This window comes from Serinus canaria, chromosome 2 (genome assembly GCF_022539315.1).
Source record: "Serinus canaria isolate serCan28SL12 chromosome 2, serCan2020, whole genome shotgun sequence".
Lineage (NCBI taxonomy): Eukaryota > Metazoa > Chordata > Aves > Passeriformes > Fringillidae > Serinus > Serinus canaria.
In genome coordinates, this window is record NC_066315.1 from 53,301,932 (window position 1) to 53,317,315 (window position 15,384).

Consider the following 15,384-nt stretch of genomic DNA (forward strand, 5'->3'; position numbering starts at 1 on the left):
CAGAACTGATCCTCTCCATGCAAAAAAAAGCAGCAGTTTCTCTTGGCCAAGATGGCCATGAGTGGCACAAAGGGCAGTGTGAAACAGCAATACTACCCTTTGCCTGCAGCATACTTGCTGTTTCCTTCTGTTAAAGCCTAGTTAGAGGAACATTTAAAACTTCCTCAAAACTGGGAAACAGCTGTTACTCAGGTGGACAGAGAGATTTCATCCATGTGTTTTAGAAACCAGTTATCCCGAGTCTGGCTTTAGCTGCAAACTCTCCAACAGGATCTGTGTGGCCACAAAGGAAAGCAGAGCTTTGCACTAAGCAGCGTACACTAAAAATCATCTGGGAGCAGCAGCAGGAAAGGCACCTGCAGTGCTAAGAAAATGGGAAAGTTACAAAACCAGCAATCTGCCCTCTTTCTGGCTTATGTTTCAACCTGCAGGACTATGAAAGAGGGAAGCAGCTCAGTTGTCAGATCAGTGGGACAGCTATCACCACAGTGCTGGAGGGAAGGAAGGAGAACCGCAATGAAGAAAAAACCAGACTCACACAAATTACCACCACAGAGCTTGATCTTTACTAATAAAGCCAAAGAACAAAACATCAGCATTTTTTCCTCTTTTCTGCCCAAAGAGCATTTTCATTTTTAACACTACTGCTTTTTGCAACAGGTGGACTATTACACACAGACAAAGCAAACCAGGGAATATTAAGACATTTTCTACATTTGTAGTTTGATGTCATTTCTGAAGACAATGCCTTGTTGAAATGCACTTTTTCACCTTCACACAGTATCTTTCCATAAGGGGCCACCTAGATACCACAATGCTGTGACAAACAGAAAGGAGGAGCCACGGGGGAAGTCACATCAGGAAGATGAGGCAGATGCACTGTCAAGACACTTCCCAGCTCGACACATTTCCAGTCTTAGTCAGTTCTTAGAGGGTTCTGCAGAGAAAGATGGTGCCAGGCCTCACCATGGCAGAAGGCTGGCTATGGTACAGAAGAGCAGGTAGCTGACTTGCTCATTAGCTTGACAGGTACACTCCAGCATCATGGGGATCTGCTCAGCATTCAGCTGTTCTTAGTGTGTATATAACTGTGCATTTTTAAACCTAGCAGGTTTTAATTCCCTTTAGGCTCCAGCCAGCCAAACTCACCTCCCACAGGAGCCATTCCAAGCACAGTAGCCAAGACCAATATGCATGAATGAAAAATGTGCCAGCTGACCCCCTAGTTACACAGTCCATACAACAGAGGCTTGGAATTTGCCAGGGTGGCCAGTGTTTGCAGGCAGTTCCTGTATATGTGGTGAGCCCTTTCCCTGCTAACACACCCAACATGCTCTGCACCCACAGTGGAGGGTAAGGAACAAAGAAGTGATGTGAAACAGGATCAGAGCTGGCATCTACCTCTGTTAGTATTTCTCTGAGACTTCCTGGGCAAGTTTCCTTCCTGACTTTTCTATGGGCAGGATCAGGGATCCACAGGCTGAAGAAACAAGCAGAATTAGCTCTTGGCATTCTTGGCATGGAGGAATCTCTCATCAAGATGCCTGTGCTGGTACACTGTGCATTGCCTCCATGATCAGCTCTTCCTGTTCCTCACTGATCCCTCACTTTAATAACTCCCTCTGTTCCTCACTTTTCTGCTCTACTCCTATTTGCTTCAGCCCAGCTGCTTGCCATGCAGCATTCCCCACTCCCACTGCTTTTCAGCATTTTCCCCAATCTCTGGCTGTAGAGATGCAGCTGGGTTTGTTGCTCCCATCTCGCCTTCAGCAGAAGTCTCTTCTGCTGCTCCCATGTTTTAATCCTCCCTGACAAAACCAGCAGAGAAGCCGCTACACTGTGGCATTAGCTGTTTGTGCACTTACACTGCTGCTGCTGCTGTCCAGCAGAACTGAATGGGGAAATGATTAACATCACAAGGGATTTGGCAATGGACACTGGAACGTGCTCAAGGAAGTCACCTGCCAGGTGACAAATCTAGACCGATTTATGTAGGAGCAACAATGCATCTCCAAGCCCAACCACAAACACTGGCACTCAGCAGATGGCCCACAAGTCACAGATGTCCTGATGTGTGCCCAAAAGGTCAAACTGTGCCATCTGTCACACACTCGCACCCGACAGAAGATACCAATTAAAATCAGCCCCTGGACTGACAGAGCACAAGGAGACCTGGGGGAGGATGACCACAGAGCCTGAGTGACTGGGAGTGCACTACACTTCAGGTACTACCTGAACACATAAGCCTGCTCTAAGAGTAGTCAGAATATGTCCCACTTCTCCCGAACCAATGGCCTGATACTGAGGAGAACCGGGAGGCAGGTCTGGTATTTCACAACCCCATCACACTTCAGGGGGAAGCAAAGCACTAGCAGCAGTTAGGACTATGGGAAAAGAGCTTTTTCTGTGTGGATTTGAAGATGAATTATACTTCAATTACAGCCACTAGCAATGGCTTCATATTGCAGATAATCCTCTGCAGCCTCCAAAAGCGACTGGTATTTATCACTCCTGTACTACTACATGGGAGGGGAGGGCCCAAACAAATCACCACTTTGGTTCCAAAGTAACAACCATCCTGAGCTACCTGCATGGGAGGCTTGCCCTGGCACCCTCCCTTGCTCACCTGTATATGAGATGCTGCAGGAGAGGTTTATTCCAAATCAAAGTCTAGGAAAGGAGAAGCAGTTATGCTGTCCAGGCTCTGCTGTTGGTGGCAGAGGGAGGTTAGCCCGAGTGACTCCACCTGCAGTTTAAACTCATGGCATTGGGATGGGGCTTTGCAGTGGTGGGGGGAAGCATCTCCACCCTGCTATAAGCACCTAACACTAACACACTAACCAGCTGCAGGTACCAAAGGAAACCTCTCTTCCAGACTTTCAAAGAAGCCTGCCACAACAGCAGCTAAAGACAAGTCAGATCCCTTCCAACCCGCTAAGTTTCTGAAAACGGAAATGGCCTCACGCCTCTTCATCAAAACAGGCTCATCTCCACCAGCTTAGCTTGTAAGGACTGTGGAGAAAAAGGCAGAAAAAAATGAACACAGAAACGTTTTTCATCTCTTTGTAGAGCTGCCAGCACACCAGTGAAGCTGGGCACTGTCCTGCAGCAAACTCTCTCTGCGGGTAACCATGCTGCAGAAAGCAACACTGCTCCTGTGGGTCATGCACGAAGGTACAGGACAGAGATTCACACAGAGACCAGCTTTTGGCTAACAACAAAAGACTCAGATCAACACACAACACCAATAAACGTGCAGAACATGGCAAAGACCTGAAGAAGACAAATACAACAGAAAAGAGAAAGTTCAAAACTTGACTTCTCTGGTCCTACATCTGAAGGTGTCACTTTAACAGAACTTAAGTGTGGCTTCTCCTGTTCATGCCCTAATGACTTCATGGTCCTTTGGGGCAGAAGGGGTGAGAAAAGGGCTTTATCCATCTGTCGGTTCAGCATCAAGTTATTTCACTATCAGAGGTGCGAAACAGTCTCATCCCTTTTGGCATCAGTTTCCTTTCAAAATGATGGTTTTAGCTGTCCTGTTCCACTTTGTTTTCCCTCCTTTGAGGTCTAAGTTCAAACGCTGGAAACTGGGAAGTCTCCGGTACTGAAATGTCTGACAGGAAGTGAATAGCTCCAGCCATGCCTAAAACAAAATGAGAAGGAGATAATTGTGCACATTAAAATAGCACAGCTGACAGCAAAGGCAACAGTACCCATTTGAACACCTCCCTCACGAGCTTCTTTTTTTAAAGAGGTAAACTTAGGCATGATGGAAAGGCAAGTTCATCCGTACTTTGCCCAGGAAACCAAGTTTTGTTTGAAAATATCAAAGGCAAGAACCAAGATGTCTCTGCTAACATCTCTTCAGCTGGACAACTTCAATGCTATTTCAAATTAAGAAAAAGTTAATCCAATCTTGGACTGTCCTTCATAGTTTGAGCAGCTCTTGCTTCTCCTTTCACTGGTTAAAAGAAAAAGCAAAAACTTTATTGCACTTGTGAAGTACAGATTCATTTCCTCACTATCCACAAAGAGGCCATCCAGACCCCAAAGTGCATCACCCAACAGAATTCATAGGGTGACAGACAGGAGAGGCACAACAAGGAAATCATACAAGTTCAGTTTTATGATAAGCTAAAATCCTATTTTATAAACAGCTATGCATATTTATAAAGGAACCTTTCTGAATTACAGTATCTGATGGAAACAAAACACTTAGGACAATTCCATCAGATGCACATGCAACTTCTGTTCAAAGCATGCATGTACAGGCAGAATTGGACAACTGCAAGCATGATTTTGGCTACAAAAAGAAAAAAAGCCCAAATTTAAGAGATTTTTTCATCTCAAATATGAGACTTCTATATTTTTCTTTAAAAATTCCAGACAATGAAAAACCAAAATAAAAGCTGTATGTCAGCATTCAAGCACAAATCATCCTGCTCTTTGCACTGTTTCACCTCAACAAATTTCAAAGCTTTTATACAACAGATTGTATGCATGCTCTTTTCCCTCCCTACAAGAGCATGCAGGGGTGCTCTCAGGAATAGGAATACTTATGCTTTCCTCCTTTAAACATTAAGACAATAACTCTGTATTTAGAAGAGCTGCATATAAACTCCTGCTCTCTTGTGTTCATTCACGCCCTGGATTGCTAATTTGCAAATATCCCCGCTCGGCTGCTGTAATTTCAAGTATCTGCGGCAGGTGGCACACGAGGCTCGTCGTTCATGGAGCAGCCGCGGTGCTACCTTAAATCCCACTTGGATCTGTAATTCCTTGCTACTTATTCTGTAACATGAAGATGACACAAGGAATAGAAAATAAGCTATATTAAAAAAATACAAAGCTCTAGGAAAGTATCTGGTAACATCTTGGAACTTATCTATAAGCCCCTAAGAACTCTGCTGTTTCCTGTTCAAGTGATTTGGGTTCATATTAAAACTACCTTTTCCTTGGTTGAGTATGGCAGCAGAGAAGGCCTAGTTCTGACAGCTAGCAGCTAGTTGGAGACCCCTTAACCACAGCTGCTGCTCTGCCCAGTCCCTCTGAAAAACCACCTGTGACAAAACTGTTGTCTGAACTTCTGTTTTCTTTAAACCAAGCTGCATCAGCACAGTAGAATTTTATACTGGAGTAACACTGCCACTGGTTTTACATTCAAGCTGCTGAAATGAAAGCAGGAGTGAGAGTTGTAATGGTGAATAATTTTTCTTTGTCCTTTTTCACCCCCTGCCTTCTTTTAGGCAGAGATGATGGTATGGAGGGGGGTTTAATAGCAGAGGAACCCACCAAAGACATCCCAACTCCTACACGTGCCAAACTTGCAAGGATGCCCCTCTTTCCTGTAGTACAAGACCATTTGCAGCACCATCACTTTACCTTCAAAGAGGGAATAAGGTCGGTCAGGAATACGACATCCATGTGCACCATACTCCAAACACCATTCAGCAAACTGGGGAACACATTAAAAAATATATTTTTATTCAAGACTGTTAAATCTAAGCTTGAGTACCTGAATATCATCAATTAATAGGTACAAAATGTGAAGCAGTGTAAGCAGACACACAACACATAAATCACTGAGACTATTTGTCCTCCTTCAACTATACAAGGCCTGCAATCAGGTTTTAAAATATGTATTTGCATAGAGTGAGTTTCAGTTTCATAACAATGTAATGGTGGGCTAGACATCTGCTTCTTGTAAATCAACCCTGCTACATGCCAAGGAAAAACACTGTAAGAAAGATAAACTCAGTCAAAATTTTACTAATATTGTATCAGTCTCTTATCTCTCTTGGTGCTTAATTTATCCACAAATTGAGGACTTATAGCTGTTAATTGCATTTTGGTTTTCTTTCATTTCTGTGCACCGATTTAGAGCATTCAATCTTCAGCTGTCATTAATTAGTTTCATTTATTTGCTCTCCCCAAGCCTTATGAAAAATCATTATAAAAACATTTAGACAATTATGGTCATCAGTGTTTTGTTGCAGGAGATGGATTACCATTAAAAAGAGTTAACAGTGTCTTTCTCACATTTGATCAGCACTGCTGCAGTAGCTACATTAGACACACATGGTTTATGAACCACACCTGGATCAATACAGTAACAACCAGCTACTTCTTTATGGCTCCCCAGAGCATTAGGGGGGCACAACTTCCCCTGGCATTTCTGTGCTTGGATGCAAACCACTGCTTGTTTGAAATACATGCATTCAAATCAAACAACTGAGAGGTCTCTCCCTGCTTCCCCTGCAATTTGGCCTACCTGCTAGCAAACATATCAAACTAGAGGGTGCCCCTGCCCTAGAGCTGGGGCTTTATGAGGTCTAAGCATGATTCCAGAGCCATCAGCCTGTTCATTAGAAGGAAATGGGTGGTATCTCCTCTCTTCCTCACCTCCCCCCTCTGTTTTGTTTAAATATTTAGTGGAGGATGATGATCTTCTCTTGATAGAGGTATGTGCATATGTGTGTGTCTTCAAGAAACACAAGGGAAAAACCACAAACTCTGTGATTCACACTGCTATTAAGAACTGATAAAACATTTTTGGGCACCCTCTGGGTATAGATCTCCAAACTACGATTTAATTCTCCCATGTAATCCTGTCTTATATGTGAAGACCACACATGTTTATGGCATGTTTCTAAGATACAACCAATTCTTGCAGCATCCACATCTGATTGCAGACTAGCCTTGATTATTACTTCCAGCCTGGGAACTGCAACAGAAATTTTAAAAATGCACCCTAGGCTACTGAAACACAACCATCATTTTCAAGTTCATAGCTTCAGCACAACTGTGATCCAGTGAGCCACAGGATCTTTGTTTAACTGGTGGGGGGAGAAGAGGGGGAAGAAACAATATCTTAGGAAGACATCAGGCATCATTTGTCACACAGACTGGCATGCTTGCCACTAACAGTGGCAGTCACAAGGCTGAACAGCACAGGGCTCAATGCTCTGTTGCCCAGGATGCCACAGCCCCTGTCTCCTCTTACAGACAGGCCAGCTAAGAGTGCCTCAGCTCCTGACAATTTGAGAGAAAAGCTATGAAGATAAAATGTGAAGTACAAAACAGGGGTCTCTTCTATTCAAGTTCTTGTGGTTCACTTGTGAAAGAGTTTCACGGCTTTCATGAGGTAACCAGGTATTCCAGGCAAGACTCCTTCCCCTGGGCTTGATGTTTTCAGTGTGAAGAAGCACCCCTGGGAGGCACCCATCTCATTCTCTCACTCACATGCCTCTAGGTACCATAACTGCATGTTTGCTTCCCTGCACACTCTGGCTCAGAAACAAAAGATTACAAGAATGCCAGACAAGCAAATTCCTCTGCCTGTTTCCCCCTTACTCTGCCTGTTGTCTCCCCACTCTCCCACTTAGCATCCCCAAGGGGATGCTGGAGATGCTGAATGGCAGAGTGGCTGCAAGTCCACTGCCTGACTATGGTGGGCAGCTCCAGCAAACAATCTTGTGATGCTCCAGCATCACAACCTCCTTCTTTAAAGGGATTTCAGGTATGTAACAGAGTCTCTGCCTTTTTCTGGCTTTGAGACAGATATATTAGCTTTCTCTAGATAGGTGTGGACAAACACCATGGCTCTCTTGGGCCAGAAATGCAGCACCACCAGGAGCTGCCAATGCTGCCCAGAGCTGCACAAGGTGTGCTAGCATGGAGGATGATAGGGAGAGTTGACAGCCATGCTGCCAGCAATGCCTGCAGGGTACTGTGGCTCACACACCAGCAGTGGGTGACTCCATGTGTAACAAAGTCACGTTTGCCGTGGGAGTACTAGAGTTTTATTTCAATCCCTGGGATGCAGGTATTTCTACAGGTGTCCTCATAGCATGATGCTTTGGTAAATGTGAGACAAGCAGCAGATTTTTAAAGCTCTGCTGAGAGAGAACAGGCTGACTGCAGAGATGAATACAGTAACTTTACATATGGCAAATATTCACTAAAAAGCACCTAGGAAGCAACTCATCAAATTTCATTTCACTGTGTAAAAGGCTTCAGCTAAAAAGCTGTGTACACAATATGAAACCTCATGTCAGTGAATTAAACTGGAAAAAAAATTCAACAAACCAAACCAAGGTCTTATAAGGTAAGGAAACAGACAGAGAAAGCCTTCTCCTTCAGTAAGTGCTATCACAGTCAGGAGCTGAGAGCAGAACTTGAACAATTCCAGTGGAAAAATTCTGAGTGTGTCTTTCTCTGCAATTTGTATTAATAAAAAAACTCTAAGTGAGCAATTTAATAACTGCAATTCAGAGCTCTAAAAGCCCCAAACAGGCACTAGTCTGAAAACAAATAATTACAAAATATAAATACAAACAGCTTGAGGACCTGAGGAGGACAGTGAAACTCTCAGTGGAATAATTAGCACCACATAACATCAGTCTGTTATTGTTCAGGCAGGCTAATTTTCAGGCTCTTATTTTCTTCTGAATACATTTAGTCCCTCCCCTCTTACAAATAATTTGTCTGTTTCCCTCTGCTTATTAAGACAGTGCTTACCCCAGATACACAGTTGAAGTCATCCAATCAAAGTGAGTGAAGTGGAGCAAGTGATGGGCCCTGTTATCCCACCCAATGTCCCAGCCAGCCCCAGGGCACATTAGCCCACTCCCACCCCAGTTTATCCTTGTTCAGGCACTGGGATGTGAAAGGGAACAGTGATTTTGCTGGGGTGCTGCAGAGCTCACCTTGCAAGCTCGGTAGAGGTACTTTCTGTCCTGAGTTAGGTTATAGAGAGACAAAAAGGAGTAGCCATTGCCAGCAGTACCATGGCAGATCCCATACCCTTTTCTCAATAAACCTCTCTGCCAGATGACATCACTGCAATCCATAGCATCTTTCAGGTATTTATCCTCTTTAAAAGTCTGTAGAATAAAACCAGAGAATAAACACATATCAATTGAAGTATTAATGAAAACAAAAGGAAGCTGCTCCTGACACATGTTTTGCTGTTTGTGTAGGGTTTTTCCATATAAAATTTATTTTAAATTTTAATAATCTATTCTTCATAGACTTCTCTTTCTTTTCTTATTAAGTTGTTTCTCCTTTTCCAGCAGGGTAAAAGAAAAACTTTTCTGGTTTTTGCTTTCAAAATCAGGACCCCCAAAGAAAAAAATTCAAGTTCAAGGCCTTTGGTTCCAAAACCTACAATCTATTTGAATGTTGTGTGGTCCTTTTTTCTTCATTTTCTATTCCCAAACCAGAATTTGAAAACACAGAAATGTGATGCTGCCTCCAAGAAATGTAAAATAGAATAATGGATATCAAATCTGGTCCTAAATTGCTGGTCTGGTCTTCATGACGAATTCTTCCTGGTTGCTCACTGGGTGCCTTCAATTCCATGTCAAAAATGCACAATGATATCTCTTTGCCGGGCATGGGACTCTTTTTGCTGTCACAAATACAAACAGGAAACCTACATTTCCTTTATGAGTACTTGTACTAGTATATTTCTATAGTATATACTCAGAAGCAAGTAGTCACTTTGAGCAAAGGAACACTTTGGCAAAGTTTACAGCAACTGATATGCATTTTAAACATAGAGGGCTCGTGCAGGAAGAAGCAAACAAAAGCAAGTAATTTAGCTGATTAACAGCAGAATTCCACCTTTATAAAGCCACTTTGTTGCTCACCTTTGCCTAAATCACTTTACAGATCAATAAACAAACAAAACCCCAAACCAACAACAAAAACCCCTACCAAAATAACCCCAACAAAATAAACCTGATGCACTACTGCAGACCTAGTCCTTTAGAGATGGTATCCCCTGCCAAACTATTTAGTAAGATAACAGAAGCAACTAACATGCAAGATTCTTAAATTCACAAGCTTGATTCAGGAAGTGCTCTCTCTGAACAGGGTTTGCCAGCTGCTTAGCTATAACATTTTGAATAAAGGCCTGGCGACAGGACTTGATTTCCAGAACAAACACTGCTGTCTGTTATCACAAGTCCTGTGCCTGGTATGAAAGCACAGCCAGCAAAACACATTCCAACTTTTTTCTTTCAGTGCTTCAAAAAGAAGAATATAAAGAATAATAGAAAAACATATGTTTCATCACTTTGAACACAGAAAGAGGCCAAAAAGGTGACTGCTAATCAGAACTTGGTCCTATCCCTCTCACCTCTTGCAAAGCATTTTGTGCTGGGGAAAGCATCACATTGACAAAGAAGGAGAGAGTGGAAAAGTGTTAAGTCAATTTCCTATCACAGCCCAAAGAAAAAGCAACTGCAACTGCTGTTTCATGCATCAATGCTGTAAGAAATGTAAAGTTCACATTTCAGGTAGCAGCATGAGTAATTACTCCATAAACCAAGCCTGCTTTTCATCAGCCCACCCAGATGCCAACCAGGGAAGCTGTCAAGGATGGCTGTCAAAAGCAAGAATTGATTTGCATAAATTTAATTAAACGGCATACTTTCAAATGTCACACAAATCAGAAGCACACAAAAAGTCAGGTAGCAAACCAAATTAAGAATGGAGAAGGGCAAACAGCAGGCTTGTGGTAGCTCAGCAGTTTAATTTATGCCCTGGAAGAGGCCTGGGATCTTAGCTCTGACGTTAAGTTCTCAAGAGTTATATCTTAATAAAGGAGTAATTTATGGAAGACATTCTTTGGCAAGGCACATTAACCTATATTTTTGAAAACCAACAAAATTGTTAAAACTCTTAGGATGAAGATTCAAAGAATTTAGGTCAAAGTTCTCACACCCAGGACACTGATGCCAAACTCTTTAAATATATGTCTCTTTTCCAAGAAAGCTTAGTAACTGCCAGTGCCCTGAGAAGAAATTTTACCCACTTTTTTCCCTTTAAAACATACCAATATAAGTATTCTAAGATTTTTAGGTGTCTTGCTTAGGGTTGTTGTTCAAAAGCCTAGTTCTAGAAAGGTACTATATAAAGTCTTGCAAACAAACAGGCCTGTATAGAAGTCACTCTGTAAAGACAGAGGTGTATATACACATATAAATGTGTGTATATATATATACACACAAATATCTCAGAGCTTGGTGCTAATTACACCAAGGCTGTGGCTTTGACCCCTGCTTGGGCCACTCTCTTAAGGGCTGGACTCGATGATCACTGTGGGTCCCCTCCAACCCAGAATATTCTGTGAATCTATGAACATAGAATGATTCACCTTATAAGCTTGCATGAGCATGTGGATGACTCCAGGGGCACCATGGCACCAGTGAACCAGCCTGTCAGTCTCATTGCTCAGCGACGATGGGTAATTCCCAGATCGGAATTTTTTATGACGCACGTAGTCAATGCTTGGCTTCACCAGCTCTGTCAGGGTCTCCTGGTCCACATTTGCAATTGGCTGAGGAAAACATTAAAATAAACATCACTAAATACATCAACAGAAGTAGTAACAAACTGTGTATCAACACTTAATTCTACAATCTGTTTTCAAGTATCCTGCATAAGTGCCCTTGATCCATATACTGTGAATCACATCCTACAGATTTAATTAATGCTTGCTTATTACATGCTTGCTAAGAGCATTTTTACAGTCATTGCAGAGACAAAGAAATTGGGGCATCAAGTTGTTACCTGTCTTAATGGAGGTGACACAGAAAGATTATGGAAGAACTGAGAACAGAGTATGACGACTCCCAGACCTCTCTTTGTAACTTAAAATAGGAAGAACACTTACAGGAGAAAGACAGTTTTGTACACATGGTGCTCATAATACACACTTCCAACATATTGGGTTACACATTTTGTCTAAAAAATAACTATTGCCCAACAAATGAAGGAAAGTGTATATAGCAGCATACCTGGCAAGAGATTTATGAAGGCTGAAGTTTTCCATCATAAACAAAGCCCCCCTGAAGCTATGGGCTATAAATCTGCATTTCCAATTTCCGAAGCAATAGCTACCTCACCAAATATCTAAACATCTTTGTATTACAAAATAATTCAGTTGCTCTTAGGAACTTCCTTTCTAATTTTTTTGTTCAATTTACATCCTTGTCAAATGGAGAATACATCCATCATCCTGCATGTTCCTTGTAACTAAAAGTTTAGAAGCCAAGTAACTGCGGTGTCTGCAGTTGATCTTGGTTAGCATTCCTTCCACTACCAGCCCATTTTCCACCACTGTAACAGCAGAGCTCTCTATTTTGACACAATCTATATGATTTCTGGAATTTCTGCAAGCTGTGGAAACAACCACAGGCACTGGAGCCTATAAGAGCCTAATAACTGAGCTTATTTTTTAAAATAACTTGTCTTTATTATTGATTCAATATCATAAAATTTCACTGTTTCCCACCAGCTCCATCACATTTGTAAACAACAGGTCAGCACACTTCTAGAATTCAAAGTCTGACAGCCAAATTCAATAGCTGTATTTTGAGTAACCTGAAGAAATGAGAAGCCTCTATTTCCCCTCAGCCAGATTTCTATCCACCAGGTCCCTCAAGCAGACTGTTCATGGTGCCCATCAGAAGTACACCTGAATACAGAGCAGCTTGTCATGAAAAACACTCCAAAGCTATGCAGCCCTCACTCAGAACCCTTCCTGTGTGGTAGGGAGGCTTCATAGGAATGTTTGGCTTGGGGTTCTTGATTTCACAAGGCAATCCTGCAGAAGAAAGCAAAGAGATGGGCACCAGCAATAAATGCCTTCAGTCTTGAGCTGTGCAAGGCAAGCCCAGGCCAGCTCAGAAATCCTTAGGAGGTAAATCCAAGAAAAGCAGAGCTCTTTACAAACCTCCTTACCTTGTGCTTCCAAGAAGATTTGAGCACAAGCGAATTTTTTGCCCAAGCTGCTGAGGTTCCCTGCACTTACTTCAAACAGCTAAAGAGTAACCTACAGGTGTGTGTGTCCTGACTTTCCGGCCAAGAGCAATGGTATGCAGACACTTTTTCTTCAGGGTTAGTGAAAGGATCTTGGAGTAGAGACTTCCTAGCTAGCACTTCAGAATTCCCCCTCTACCTCCTGGATGAATTATTTAACATGCCTAAGCTCTTATTCTTCCAGTAGCCTGTAAATAACTCCAGCAATACATGTTTTCTCCAGTTTAAGAAGTGTTTGGACAACACTATGGGTACATGGTATGATTCTTGGGGTGTTCTGTGCAGGGCCAGGAGCTGGACTTGATGATCTTGACGTGTCCTTTCCAACTCAGCATATTCTGCGATTTTATGATATAAGTGTTATACAGGAATTACCCTCAGTAACCTTCATACCTCAGGTGCAATGTTCAAATGCCTTTTTTTTTTTTATCAAATAACCACTCAACAAACCATCTCTTGAATTCTTTGATGAAAATACATCAAAATTCACCCCATTTGGCGTGGGAGGGATGAGGAAAGGATGGGACTCTGATATGCCATCTTCTGCAGTGGATGACTCAACTTTGCATGACTCACAATATTTAACATACAGTGAAAATATGGTAATCTAATGCTGCATAAACAATGGCTTTCTGGTAATTCTTAAAAGCAGCAATTACATGTAAAGGAAAAATAACTAGGATTTTAACATGTAGACAGAGTAGCTTCTGCTCAAACCAAAAAGCACTGTGCAATGATTTCTGCTATCAGCCTTAAATAGTAAATGAAGGATGGAGCCTTTAAAGAGCCTTCTTTAGAAGACTAGATGTTTCTCTGAAAATCTAACACTACCAGGGAAAGAAAAATAGAAGACAGAAAGCTGAAGGAAGCAGAAGAGTGTGGACAACCTTGTTGAAGAAAGCAGTAGGTAAAGACAGGAGCAGGGTAAATCGGAGCAACCTGAGGCCCCAGTGGGATGGTCACTGCAGAAAATGGGTATAGTAAGGTTAAGACACACCCCAGGTAGCAGAGCAGTAGCTACTTCTATAGCAAAGTCAGCTGGTCTAACCAGAACTGCTGGTGAAAATGTTGTAAGGTAATCTGAAATGCAGCATTTTTTCTAAGCAAGGAATGGCTGAGCAGTGGCAGCACCAAATACCAGCTCAATCACTTCTGCAGTGAACATTTGAACACAGCTACAGACTGTGAGGATGTACAGTCCTTCCACTTGCCTGAAGAAAACTCATTCTGCAGGAACTGGCAAGGAAATTGGTATTTACAGAGATGTACAGACTGGCAGCGGCACCTTCAAAAGCCAGAAACAGGTGCAATAAAGTTTTGCAGCTCTATGGCAATCTTCTACAATGAATCTTAAGGCTCTTTTCCCAGACTGTAGAACAGAAATTATCATAATCCTATTGCAAATCTCAGGGCAGGGGGGAATTAATTTAAGTATGAGAAAGAGGAGGTTTACAGAAGAGAGGAATCTGACTAAGGAAAACAAAGAGGAAAGCAAGGGTCGTAAATACACTAAAGAGCATCAGACTTTTGAGTGAGAAACAGGGGAGCAAAGGAAGAAGAAAAACATCTAAATAATAAAAGCATACTGAAGACTAATATGTGATTAATGATAGTCTTCCAAAAGCACCAAGACAATGGCGGGGGGGAGGGGAAATATCACTACAGAAAAGAGGAAGGGCATGGAGGACAGGAGGCATCCCCGGTGCAATAATTTAAAAATAGCAAAAAACTGAAGAGTGATGGATAGTGAATAAGTGAATTTTTAGCTGTTCTAACTGCAGGCACCAGAAGAAGTAAGTATGAAGATGAGAGAAAGCACTTCACTGTCTTTGCTGAGGACAAGAAACCAGATCCTGAAAAGCTGGTGCTCTGAACCACAGCTCAAGACTTAATTCATTCTAATGCGATCATACCCTAGTCACAGTTTTCTTCTGCTATCAAACCCTTAGGCAGCACCTCAGGACAGTTCCGTGCTGCAGTCTAACTCCAAATTGTGAGACCCTGATCCAGCACAACACTGCACATGCATGAAAGCTGAAGAAAAGATCCCTCTGATCAAAAAGTCACTTCTACTTCACCTTAGGCAAGAGAAGTTGCTCTTACCTGCATGAGCATGTAATAGATGCCAGCCACTCCATGGGCTGCTCCGACATACTGCTTCCTGTGCCACTGGTACAGCAGAGGACAGCGGTCTGTCTTCCGCTCCTCCTTCGAGAAGTTTTTCCCCGACTCAATAATAGCATCTATTACCTAAGAAAAAGAACACACCCTGATCACCTGAGTTTCTTATTTCAATTCAGAGGGTTTTGCTTCTGCATGACTAAACCCACAACAAACAATAAGCCACAATACAGAGATAGGACAACAATATTAATTCATTTGGATTTGAGTGCTGAGGGAGAAAAGGTATTTTCCTTAATGATGAACTCAATTATATTTTAAGAGTAGAAATTTAATCTATCAATATTTCTAATTACTTTTTTCCAGCGCTGGCTTGTCTGGTTCTGGTATCTGCAAAACAGTCATGCATGTTCCCCACGCTAAATTTCC

General features: G+C 42.2%; 1 protein-coding gene across 1 annotated transcript in view; it reads right to left on the reverse strand.

Moving 5' to 3' along the window:
• Positions 1–543: 543 nt before the first annotated feature.
• Positions 544–15,384, reverse strand: part of LANCL2 (LanC like glutathione S-transferase 2) — a 32,509-nt gene continuing 17,668 nt past the window's right edge. Inside the window, exons 5-9 of the mRNA XM_030228509.2 lie at positions 14,938–15,084; positions 11,168–11,350; positions 8,712–8,888; positions 5,386–5,458; positions 544–3,646 (exon numbers count right to left, since the gene is read on the reverse strand). Coding sequence (XP_030084369.2) covers positions 3,531–3,646; positions 5,386–5,458; positions 8,712–8,888; positions 11,168–11,350; positions 14,938–15,084 — 696 coding nt within the window. The 3' untranslated portion in view covers positions 544–3,530. The remainder of the gene's footprint in view (positions 3,647–5,385; positions 5,459–8,711; positions 8,889–11,167; positions 11,351–14,937; positions 15,085–15,384) is intronic.